This window comes from Rhineura floridana, chromosome 4, assembly GCF_030035675.1.
Source record: "Rhineura floridana isolate rRhiFlo1 chromosome 4, rRhiFlo1.hap2, whole genome shotgun sequence".
Lineage (NCBI taxonomy): Eukaryota > Metazoa > Chordata > Lepidosauria > Squamata > Rhineuridae > Rhineura > Rhineura floridana.
The window spans coordinates 110,369,953-110,382,805 of record NC_084483.1 but is presented as its reverse complement, the minus strand read 5'-3'; the positions used below and the strand labels follow the sequence as shown (position 1 = coordinate 110,382,805).

The 12,853-nt window shown below is 40.7% G+C and overlaps 1 protein-coding gene across 4 annotated transcripts in view; it reads left to right on the top strand.

Annotated features, from left to right (window-relative positions):
* HIVEP2 (HIVEP zinc finger 2) overlaps nucleotides 1-8,015 on the top strand; it is a 185,507-nt gene extending 177,492 nt beyond the window's left edge. For 3 of the 4 annotated variants that reach the window (XM_061624022.1, XM_061624021.1, XM_061624023.1), the window contains 2 exons: nucleotides 881-1,779; nucleotides 5,483-8,015. In XM_061624022.1, the coding sequence (XP_061480006.1) occupies nucleotides 881-1,779; nucleotides 5,483-6,298 (1,715 nt within the window). In that variant the 3' untranslated portion in view covers nucleotides 6,299-8,015. The remainder of the gene's footprint in view (nucleotides 1-880; nucleotides 1,780-5,482) is intronic. The other variant, XM_061624024.1, reaches the window with a different exon arrangement.
* Nucleotides 8,016-12,853: the final 4,838 nt, after the last annotated feature.

Below are 12,853 nucleotides of genomic sequence, written 5' to 3'. Positions count from 1 at the left end.
GGATATGTTAAGAATGTTTTCAAGTTTTACTCGTGTCAACACAAAGCATTGAAATAATCTTGACATGTTTGTTTGAGGCTTACTGAATGTAGGGTTTCCTTAATTGTGAAAATGACTTCCCAGTGGAGTACAAATGCTGGCCCTAGCATGCTTAATAGTCTTCAAGATTGACACACATACACATTCCAAATTGGTGTGAAAACATTTTGTACTTTGCATGCTGTATGTACATGGAGATAATGGGCAGAATTTTGCTACAGACTGTGGATCTGGATTATAGTATTGTCAGTTTGATAATCCACAGGCACTTTTGAGAATCCCAGCTCCTAATTTTGTTGGGAAGAAAATCTTAATTTAAGTCTCATGTTTACAGAGTAAATATTTAAAAGGTAAAGATACTGGAGTCAGCATGTCAAGCTCAGATTGGCTAATTGTGCAATCCTAAATGTATCTACTTGGAAGAAAGCCTGATTGAATTTAGTGAGAGATACTTCCAGGTAAGTGTGTATAAGAATGCAGTCTTAAGCCTTTCAAGACCCTGTAAGTACTATTTTGTCAGACCCCAATCAGTTGCTATGTGACTTGGTTCTGATCTGTACTCATCCCATCCTGCAGAAGTTTCGAAGAGCCATAGAAACCAATGGGATTTTGGTGCTTGATTGTGCATGAATGTGTCCCATTGATTTCAATGGCACTTCAGTCCACTTTGTACAATGTGGATTTCCTACACAGATATCACCACAGGACCTGTTTTTCTGCCATTCCATTGTGACAGCTATAGGCATAGCCAGGAACTTTGTGTGTGGAAAACTTAGTCTATTATCAAGTCCGGAAGTATACCTCCTGCTTATGCACTTTTGACTTGTCACAATTGTTTCAGAAAATATGGAAGATACGCATCATGAAGCCGAGAAAAGCAATGTGACTGGTTCATCAACTGATCACCAGTTCTCTGATGCTGAGGAATCAGATGGAGAGGATGGAGAAGACAATGACGACGACGATGAAGATGAGGACGATTTTGATGACACACCTGGAGATTCAACACCCAAAACAAGATCCCGAAGCACTAGCCCCCAACCCCCCCGATTCTCGTTATCTGTGAATGCTGCTACTGCATCCTATGGAGGTTCTCCTGACTGTTCGGTAGGACATTCATCCTTGATAAGTTATTTAGTCACTTTACCAAGTATTCAGGTTACTCATCTCCTAACACCAGGTGACTCTTGTGATGATTCACAGATGACAGAATACCAGAGGTTTTTCCAGAACAAAAGTACAGATTCAGAACCGGACAAAGATAGACTTGATATACCTTGCTGCATGGATGAAGACTATATGGTTTCTTTGGAGTCCAACTCATCTCCCAGAGACTTTTCATCTTCCAGCCGGCAGTCCTCACCTGGGTATGATTCTTCACCATACAGAGATAATTCACCAAAGAGGTATTTGATGCCCAAAGGAGATTTGTCACCAAGGAGGCATTTATCACCAAGGAGAGAGATTTCACCCATTAGACACCTTTCACCAAGGAAGGAAGCTGTACTAAGGAGAGAGTTGTCACCACGGAGAGATGTGTCACCAAGACGCCATTTATCACCAAGGAGACCAATGTCACCTGGGAAAGACACATCCTCCCGAAGAGATCTGTCTCCACGAAGAGAGAGAAGGTATATGGCCTCAGTTAGAGCAACATCACCCCGAAGAGGTTTGTACCATAACCCAGCATTGCCTATGGGACAGTATTTGCAGCCTGAGTCAGTTCCATTGGGACAGTCGGTAAGTTTAACAGAATATAGTAACCTTTATAAAACAAAATTTGGGCTTTATTCATCTGATTGTCCGTTTGTAAATATAAGTGGTTGTCATAAGTGAAGCATAAAGAAAAATGGCACTTGTTATTCTAATCAGAGGCACTATGAAGGAACAGTGGGCACCCGAAGCAGTGATTTTCATAACATTATGGAAAGGTCATTAGGCAGGCAGTAGCCCGTATGGTCAACAGAGGACTAACAGAGAGATGTTATTCAGGTCTGAAAGTGGGATCAACAGGGGTCCCTCAACAACGTTCTGGTATTCTCGTTACAACAGTAAAAAGCTCAGTAGTTCCCAGCAAAACTCTTCTCCAGTGCCTCTTGGGGCATAAGGCTCTGTTAAAATGACTCCACGCCCAAGCTAATATTTCCTATTTCTATTGGGAAATTTCTCTTTGATCATTCACATATGCTCTGAGGTTAACTGAAAGCAGCCTGTCAGGGTTGGACTAACTACTAAGAAATAAGCTCAGGGTAGGACTGAACCATGTTATGGGCAACTCCTCCCATCCTACTATTAATAATGAATCTGTGTGAAAGAGAGTGAGGAGTCACAGATTCTGCCCGTTTGCTTTCAATTCTTCATTGGCCAATGCAGCTTCCTGGCCATTAGCCATACTGGACTCTCATGGGATGATTTTGAAGGTCACAAGTGTCTGCAGTGGGGAAGGAAGTATAGAATGGGGGGCCGACAAATGTGTAGAGAAGTATTTTCTGTGTTAAAAAGTTGTAGTTGATCACATCTGATTGAAGGAAAAAGCACACACCTATTTTCATGATTCATCTATCATGCCTTGTTTGTTTCAGGTTTATCTAAGGATATACTGATTTTCGTTATAAGAGTTGCTTTTGGGTATACTGTTTTCTTTTTCCTGCTTATTGCTCAAATGTGTTTTTCTTCCTGGGAATTCTCTCCACATCAGTATATTTGATATAAGCTAATTTCTCCCCAAAAAAGCAGAGGATTCACGGATACTAGCCATGATTGCTATGTTCTACTTCCGCTGGGACTCACAAGTGGAGAGAGTGCTGTTGGCTTTCCATGGACATCTGGTTGGCTATTTGCTGCTTTCCATGGACATCTGGTTGGCTATTGTGACAACAAGATGCTGGACTGGATGGGCCCTTGGACTGATCCAGCAGAAACTCTTATTTTCTTAGGAAGTGGTAAACAGCTAGACAGTACTTTGGACCACAGGCTGCAACTCATGTGACAATGCTCCTCCATCCAGGAAAAATGGTGTATGTAGTCAACTAGCACATGAAGGAGAACAGTTCTGGTTCAGGCTTCTCTCTGACTTGCTAGTTTTTGTCTGGAAAGAGCATTCAGTCATGTGAGATCCACCTACAGTCTGAAGCCTATGTTGACTGGGGCTGATGGGCGTTGTAGTCTAAAAAATCTGGAGGGCACCAGGAATTTACTTCTATATCCCAATTGTGAGAAGAGGGCTTCAGGAAGGGCAAGCCAGGAAGGAAACTCTAAGATCCTCCTAGAACTAACTAGTCCAGCTGCCCTTCTGTAAAGAGTAAGACCCTTCTATCATCCATCTGTTTTGTTCTCTACAATTAGAATTCCTCCCTGTGGATGGAAAGGAATGAATTTGGATGCAGAAGAGTAGCAATTTCAAAACCTTTGAATTGGCTTCCTGGTGCATTTGAACACTCCCACAGGCAAAAATATAATCGCCTTCAGTTATCTTAGGGGGGGAAAGAAGACAACAGCAGAAAACCAATCACCATTTTTACTGTCATAGAAAGGAAAGGGGTGCATTGCCTCTAATTAACCAAGCAGAGTATTCTGGCTTCAGCTGTTTTCTTGTTCCTCTTCTCAACACGACATTACAACTGACAAATAAAGCAAAACAAAGAATAAGGGAGGTGTCTATGTTCCTGCAGATCTAGCAACGTTGTTTTCACATACATCTGAGCTATTGACATTTGCTTATAAGCTGAGTCTGATATGTGATTTTTTAGGAAGACGGGATGTAAAATGTAAAAATAAAAAATATGTAGGCTACTATTGCAAGAGGGATACAATATGCACTACAGGACATCTCATATTTATGGCAAATGACCCTAGATGGCAAGTGGCAAGGTATTATACTCATAATACTTTCTCTCTCAAATTGTCCTTTGCCAAGAGTCACAGGACAATTCTATTCACCTTAATACAGGGCAGGAGCAAAGGCTCAGGCATTGGGTTCTATCCAAAGGGTCTTCTGTTTCCTTCCCCCCCTCTGCTCCAGAGTCCCCCAACCTTCTAGAGCTGATTTTAAGGGGGCGTGGAGAGCTGGAGGGAGCAAAGAGAGGAAGAGGACGCACACCCAGAAGCCTGTTGTGCCAGTGGAGGTGCAGCATTGGATGCAGGGCATTATTTCAAGGAAGGTTTCAAAGGTGCCAGCTCCCCTCTGCCCTTTACTAATCCGGGATCTCTTTTCCTTACAACCAGCTCCACCTCTGATTAAGCAAAATTTTACAATGGAGGGTTACTTTATGTAGGTGCCACCCTGGGCTCCTGCTGGATAGTTTTTCAGGAGCCATTTGGTTCAGAGACGTGCTTATTCCTCTGGCTCCATTCAGAACTAGAGCTCAGATGAGAATTCCCAGTCATGTGCAGCCCCACTTGTTTGATGGGGTTACTCTCGAATGAATATACAGAGGCTTTCCCCTCCAGGAATTAACAGTTTCACGACAGTGTGCTTTCCATACTTCTGGTTTTTGAAGCTACCAACCCATCAAAAATTTAGAATTGTCTCCAGCCCACTTACCTACAAGTATCTTTCTTGTAAAGATCACAGCTTAGTCTACAGCTGAAGTTATGTAACAGTTGCTGTGTGCCAGTACAGTGTCTTGCACCAGGACCTAAGAGACCAAGGTTCAAATCCCCACTGAGCTCATTGGGTGACCTTGGGCCGGTCATTGCCTCTCAGCTTAATCTACATCACAGGATTGTTGTGAGGATCAAATGAAGAGCCAAGTATGCCGCCTTGAGCTCCTTGGAGGAAAGGTGAGCTAGAAATGTAATAAGTAAATACAGTAAGTGTAGGTCCCAGATCTCCAAAATTCCACCTACTGTTTCAGTTAATACTACTGAATGTTGTTTGATATACTGCCAGGCTGGACCTATCTCTTTCCCCTTTTTAAGTTTCCATATTTTGTATGTTGTTTCCTATGTACTCATAGGGTAGCTAAGATAATTTCTTGAGTTCCTGTTGGGAAAAGTTTAAATTATTCAAAAACTTTACTAAGTTCTCTTTGTGTCCTGATTTTGTGGAGCTCTTTAGAAAACTCCTTAGAACATAATGAAAATTGCACATTTGAGGAAGCTATTGTGCCATCCCATAGCCTGACTTAACAGAATTACAGATCTTTGTAGTTTCTTTGCTAACATTATAGCCAACAATTGATTTCTTTCCCTTCTCAACATATTTTTGTAGGTCACATCATGTTTCATCCTTCCGTACAGCATCAGGTGTTTGCATTGTCAGCCACGTGTCTGTTTTTACAAATGTGTGCATTTTGTTCATTAGTACAGGAAACAAAGTGCTTTACAAACAAATATTTTGTTGAATCCCGAACAATAAGAACAGACGGTTACATTGTATAACAGATTTGCTAGTGCTTCTCCTGCTGATGCTAATTCTTGGTTTTTCTTTCTCTACTTGCAGAGTTTAAGACCAGGATTGTTCCAGGGACCTTATTTCAATATTTCTGGGGAGAAAGGACTTCTGGAGCATCATGGATCCAACCTGTTTCCTGAGGGTCCTATTGACTATGTCTTTAGTCACCTTCCACTACACTCCCAGCAGCAACTTCGTGCACCCATCCCAATGATGCCTATTGGGGGCATCCAAATGGTCCATTCAATACCTGCAGCCCTTTCAGGTTTACATCCTCCGTCCATCTTGTCCCTCCCAAAAGAGAGCTCCAGTGACAAGAAAAGGGCAGCTTCAGAAACCATTTCTACAGAATCATGTATTGTTTCAAAGCACCATGAGAAGCGTACCTGCCCTCACACTCTGCATGCCGTGGTTCAGGGCACTGCATCACCTTCTCCATTGCTATTGATGAAAACAAGCACTTCAGAAGAAGGTGTCGTTGAGAGGGAGCAGGAGGAAAACATTCAGACTTGTACAAAAGCCATAGCCTCTCTCCGAATTGCAACCGAGGAAGTTCCACATGGGACAGAGCAGTTGCAGAGGGATTCTGAGCCTCCACAGAAACCCTCAGAAAGTGCACATTTTAGCATTAAACACTTTAGTGGCTCTGAGCCAGGCCAGATCTGTGCTTCGGCCACCACCCCTGACTTGCACAGTGGCGAAAAGGACCTTTTTGGTACATCACAGACTGCATTATCTCATTCCACCTTTTACAGCAAAAGCAGTGTGGATGTCAGACAGTTAGGCTATCTTAGTAAGAAAGATTCCCCGTCAAGCACACCGGAAAGAAAAGACCCACCCTGTGAAAAAAACAAACTGCAGTGATCTGAAATGTGTGAAAACTTCAATACATGTGTTTACTCCTACCCCCCTTCCCCCCCCCCAGTGACAGAAGGAAGTATTCCTCTTTATAGCATGCCGGTTCTAAGTTACAGTAGTTTGCTATTATATATACTTTTGTTATATCAAAAGAATTGAGTAAAACTACAAGTCATCATGAGCCTGACCAAAATAAAATTTCAAAATTCTTATTGGGTCTGGTACTTTTAACCTGTACAGATGTTTGTGCCTTTTCTTTACTTTTGCTTATATTCTTATAAGCATTTTTTTAGCAGTAATTTGTACATATTTTAGAATTTGTGTATCTGCTTTGTAATAAATGTAATTTCTTTCCTTTTTTGGACACTTTGACCTAAACGATGTAAAGCAAAAAACAAAAAAAGCATCAATATATATGTGAGGTTGCACTAAAATATTTTTATATGATTAAAATTGAACAGCTTTTATGTACAGCTCTGATTCTGTAATACTAATATTTATTTACTTTGTTTCATAAATTGTACATTTTTTCTTAATGTTGCAGATTGCTTTTCTATGTGAAGCATGGGATTTACTGTTGCATTATTAGAACAAAAATGTGTATTGTAAACAAGATATTTAAACTAGAGTATCTTATTCTGCACTTATGCATTAGTTAAAAAAAAAGATAAAAGGATGTATCAGTCCGTTCTTAACTCTTGTAATTTTTTGTCTCTTGTTTGCTGGATCAACTATAACTTAAAGTGCTGATTGTGGTTTTAAAAAGATAGTACCGTAAAGCATTAAAGTAAAACCATGTGCTATTGTGAGTTTTTTCAAAGCTTTATAAAACAGTTATAAATATATTAAAAGTATTTGGTCTTATGTGAACATGTTGCTCTATATGGTCCTTTAAAAAATATGGGAAAACATTCCACCCCATGTAAATATATACGAATAAAAAAACCCTGGTGCAATTTCATGTAGATTGTTTGGACACTTAGAGGCCTCACCCTGCTTCAAGTGAAGTCAGTGGATATGGTGAACTCGAATGGAAGTAGGATCAGGCAATATACGTCACCACATATCTTTATCAAAGTGTCTTTAAAAAAAAGAATTCTGGTTCCCTTGGCTTTGACGGTAGAGAAATCAGGTTTTCAGCTCAGGTGAGAAAGAATGTTTGACTGTATAGATCTTTGTTATCGGCTGGGCTGGTAGGTTGGCAGTCAGTGCTGGGCGCTGCATGCAGTAGACAGAGCCATGGAAATGACCTGGGGGTCTCCATACTAGTTGTTAAGAAGGAGCCTAATCATATTGCCAAGTTATCTCACTTGTGTAGGGCTTTAGGGTGGGTTAGGGGAAGGGAATATTAGATGAATACTTGCTCACAACCATCTCTGGACACCAAGACAACTGATAGGCAATTTGCTCCTGGAAGAAAATGTGTCATATCTACGTGTGCATCTAAGGGGAAAGGTCAGAAGGTAATTATATCCTTCAAGTTTAGGGCATTTATAGCACTCAATTGTCTTGGGAGAAGACTGGGAGGAACCATTGCTTATTTGTTTGAAGGTATGATGGATCCCCCCAGATATACACACATACACCCAAGACAACAAAAGATCTGGATTATTTTCTGTGCTATTTAGTGGATTATAATTCTGTGAAAACACATTTGTATATTGAATTGCAATACATTTAAGGAGTGTTCTTTAAAAAAAGAAATAAATATACAGTTACGTTACATATCTAGTGTCTACTTTTCATGTGTTTTTTTTTCCAAGCTAGCAATGAAGCTCTTTTAGGCTGCAATCCTATGCATATTTTACTTGGAAGTAAACTCCACTAATTTCTATAGAGCTTACTCATAACTGAAGACTTATAGGATTGGCTTGCAAATTGCATAAGATGACCTTGCATTGGGCATTTGTGCCCATGAGCATGCCTGTAACATGCCTGGTTTTGCATGAAATAGAAAAAAAAAAGTTGATGCTTTGGCTGTCTTATCTATCGCTAGGTTTTTGCCAAATATTTTATACTCATTACACAGCTCTGAATAAGAAAAAAGAAATCACAATAAATCATCTGAGCACCGCCCATAATCAAAGTCTATACCTCTTGATTTAAGTATCTTCCAAAAAGATGTGTCTGCCGCATCTTGTTGTCTGTAAATAACCCAACAAATCTGCAATAATTTACATATATTTCAGGATTGCAACCTAGCACAAAGTTAAATAATGCACCTTCCTCCGTACTGCATTGCTGTCCAGGTGTTCAGAGTAAAGAAAATGAGCACCCCTAAGTCTATGCAGATAACTTCCATGGTAAAGAAAAGAAAAAGATGGCTTAGCTTTCATCTGTTAAATCCCCATTTAACAAGGGACACATGGTGCGATTGTTGGCCTAGGGCTATTTTGCTCCCACAAGATGCAGTAATGGCCACCAGCTTGGATGGCTTTAAAAGAAGATTAGACAAATTTATGGAGGACAGGGCTATCAATGGCTACTAGCCATGATGGCTGTGCTCTGTCACCCTCGTCAACGGCAGTATGCTTCTGAAAACCAGTTGCCGGAAGCCTCAGGACGGGAGAGTGTTCTTGCACTCGGGTCCTGCTTGCGGGCTTCCCCCAGGCACCTGGTTGGCCACTGTAAGAACAGGATGCTGGACTAGATGGGCCACTGGCCTGATCCAGCAGGCTCTTCTTATGTTCTTATTTTCTTATTTTCTTTTAAGTTGTTGGTACAATATCACTGAAGTATGGCTATCTTCGATTAAACTAAGGCACATAAATGTGGTAATACTTTCTCATTGTGCTTGCTTGCAATCTCTGGGTCTGCTTCCAACATAGTTTTTTTTGTTTTCATTTTTACACAATAATATATAGAGGACACTAGGTCCACATATGCATGAAAAGTCTAATTTAGAATAATTTGTCCACATTTTTTCCAGAGGTAATCTGCTGAGTGTGACTCAATACCAACCTTAGGTTGTACTCATGTGATCATCCCTAAAGAAGGTAGATGTTGTAATCCTTTTAAGTCATAGTTGTTGGTTTCCCTCCTACCCCAGGCATTGTGATGTGGAATCATTTCAAACTCATTTATGTGGAATGAAATATTTCAGTGGAGCTTGTTTGCAAGTAAGAGCACCCAGAACTTGGGGAAGGATTGTAGCTCAGTATTGGCACCCATGCTTTGCCTGCCAAAAGGTCCAATTTTCAACCTCTGACATCTTCAGATAGGGCTAAGAAGGGTTCTGTCTGAAACCTTCAATAGCTGCTATCACTTGAGGCTGACAATACTAAGCAAGAAGGTCCAACAATCTGATTCTGTAATGTAGCTTCCTATATAAGCAAATGTGCATCTTGCAAACACCAAACACTAAACTGAAGTCAGACAAGTCCTAGAACAGCTTCATCCATTTCCAAAAGATCTGAGATCTAGGCATAAAAATACAAACCAGCTTTTGACTGAACATCAGGAAAAACTTCCGAACTGTTATAGCCATACGATAATGGAACCAATTTCCTAGGGAGGTAGTGGGCTCTCCGACACTGGAGGCATTCAAGAGGCAGCTGGACAGCCATCTGTCGGGAATGCTTTGATTTGGATTCCCGCATTGAGCAGGGGGTTGGACTTGATGGCCTTATAGGCCCCTTCAACTCTACTATTCTATGATTCTGTGATTCATTGTGGAACTAGGCCCCATTCAGATTACCCAGCAAAACAGCCTGTCTCTATGCAGTACTTCCATTAGTAACAACCGTACTAGAAATAAAATAACAAAAATGTGGTCTCAGTTCTGAAACACCCCAAAAAGACTTACAATTTTAAATATATATATACACACACAACATATATACACAGTTTCAATGAAAAGTTTTCCAGTTTGCCTTAATGTATCATGTATATAGCAGAAATATACTGATGTACTATTCTTGCATTGCCTCAGAGATGTTCAAATAAATTTTCTATTTTCAGTCTTCCAAATGCTCACAAAGAAAAGACAGAACTACAAATTTATAGCCCTTTCTGATATCTTCTCTGCCTTCCCAGAGAAACATCTGGTACAGCCTGTATGATATCATTCATCCAACATTTAATGCATTAGTGAAAATATATGGAGAAACTGTTATATTATGCCCATCAGATCAAAGACATGTGAAGACCTACCTTAAGTAAGTGGATTATTTATTTATTATTTGATTTATATCCTGCCCTTCCTCCCAGCAGGAGCTCAGCGTGGCAAACAGAAGCACCGAAAACACTTTAAAACATCACAAAAACATCTTAAAATACATTAAAACAAAACAAAGGTTTAAAAACATTATTAAAAGAACATATTAACAAGCAATTCTAACACAGACACAAACTGGGATAGGACTCAACTTAAAGGCTTGTTGAAAGAGGAAAGTCTTCAAAAGGCGCCAAAAAGATAGCAGAGATGGTGCCTGCCTAATATTCAAAGGGAGGGAATTCCACAGGGTAGGTGCCGCCACACTAAAGGGCCGTTTCCTATATTGTGCAGAACGAATCTGCTGAAAAGATGGTATCTGCAGGAGGCCCTCACCTGCTGAGAGCAGTGATCGACTGGGTATATAAGGGGTAAGACAGTCTTTCAGGTATCCTGGTTCCGAGCTGTATAGGGCTTTGTACACAAAAACTAGAACCTTGAACTTGGCCCGGTAGCAAATGGGCAGCCAGTGCAATTCTTTCAGCAGCGGGGTGACATGTTGGTGAAACCCTGCCCCTGTCTCGCAGCCTCATTTTGCATCAGCTGCAGCTTCTGGGCCAACCTTATGGGCAGCCCCACATAGAGCGCATTACAGTAATCCAGCCTGGAGGTTACCAGTGCATGAACAACAGTGGTCAGGCTCTCCTGATCCAGGAATGGCCGCAGCTGTCTTATCAGCCGGAGCTGGTAAAAGGCACTCCTAGCCACAGAGGTCACCTGGGCCTCTAGCGACAAAGATGGATCCAGGAGCACCCCCCAGATTACAGCACTAAATACCATTGTTGCTTTCCTAGCACTGTCCTGAAAGACTCAATCAAGTTTTTATTGGTTTGCATCAGTTTTTTAACAATAGTATGAAACAAAATTCTAAACAACCTTTTTCCTAACCTATTTCAGTCTCCATACCTTATAACCCACCCATTTCCCTCCCACCCATTCATTGAACTAAATGGCATGGGGGGGGGAGAGTAGAGGAAACTGAATTGTGGATGATGCATAACATGATGGCAGGTAGCGCTGCAGATGATCAAATTCAGATGTCAGCATCAATTACTAAAAAGGTTGAGAAAATCCTCTAGAATTTTCAATATTATTCTGCCGAACATAGATCATTTCCAGTTCCCACAGGCACTGGTACATTTACCAAACTCTTGCTCAAGCTTTCAGACAGTTGCCACTATCAATCCATTTCTCAGTCTCCTTTGACCCTTTATTTTGTTAGGGGCTTTCACAGATGGAACTCCTCTTTCTGGCACCATCCCTTAACTCCAGGCTCTGCTTCTGTCTTTTTTAAGAAGTCCCCTTCAGTGCCAAAGCCTGACTGGAAGCAGGCATGAAGGTAGGTCTCTTATTTTCCTAGTATGTACGGTATGTGCAGATCTCTTTATTTCTATTTACATGTAAGAACCATGTAACTAATGAAATGTGGCAACCTCAGCCTAGTAAGTACCTACAATCTGGTCAACAGATGCCAACAAGAATTTAGGACCAGGAATAATTCCCTGTTTGGAAGGAGGGAGATTTTTCATCCCTCTATGTGCTATCACCTTTTACATATCCCCCCCACAAATCCTCTGTATGTCCCCTCAGAAGTTGTCTCAAGCTGAGACACATCCCTCAGAAGGAGGAACCCACCAACAGAGATCTATGTATTTATTTAAGTACATCCTTAACCCACCTTTTCATTTAGAAAAATGTCCAAGCAGCTAACAATACAAGTAAATGTTAAAAATAATTAAAATTACTAAGAGATAAAGTATAATTAAAATTAAGAACATAAGAAGAGCCTGCTGAATCAGATTAGTGGCCCATCTGGTTCAACATCCTGTTCTCACAGTGGCAACCCAAATGCTTATGGGAAGCCCACAAGCATAACCTGAGCATAACAGCACTCTCTCCTCCTGTGATTTCCAGCAGCTGGTATTCAGAGAGACACACTGCCTCCAACAGTGGAGGTAGAACATGATAGTATTCCCTTGTTCAAAATGAAATAGGGATATATTTTCCTGCAGAGAAGAAAACTCTTAAGATACACAAGCTCAATTGCTTTTTTAAAAATGTGCTCTAAATAAAGCCCAAATCAGTGCTGTGACTGCTTTTGATTCGAGAGATACTTCCACAACATCTAACAAGATATTGCTAAATTAAAAGGATGACAAACATTACATTTTAAATGTAATCCAGAAAGGATGTTCCCCCCCCTCTCTTGACACACACATTGGCCTTTCTGATTTTTAAACTTCAATTGTGATTATGGTTTTAGTCACTTGTATCCTGAGTGTTTTTAATGTCATGCCAAGTCCTTTGTACACAGGCATCTTCACAGGTTGCCTACTTCCACAAAATAA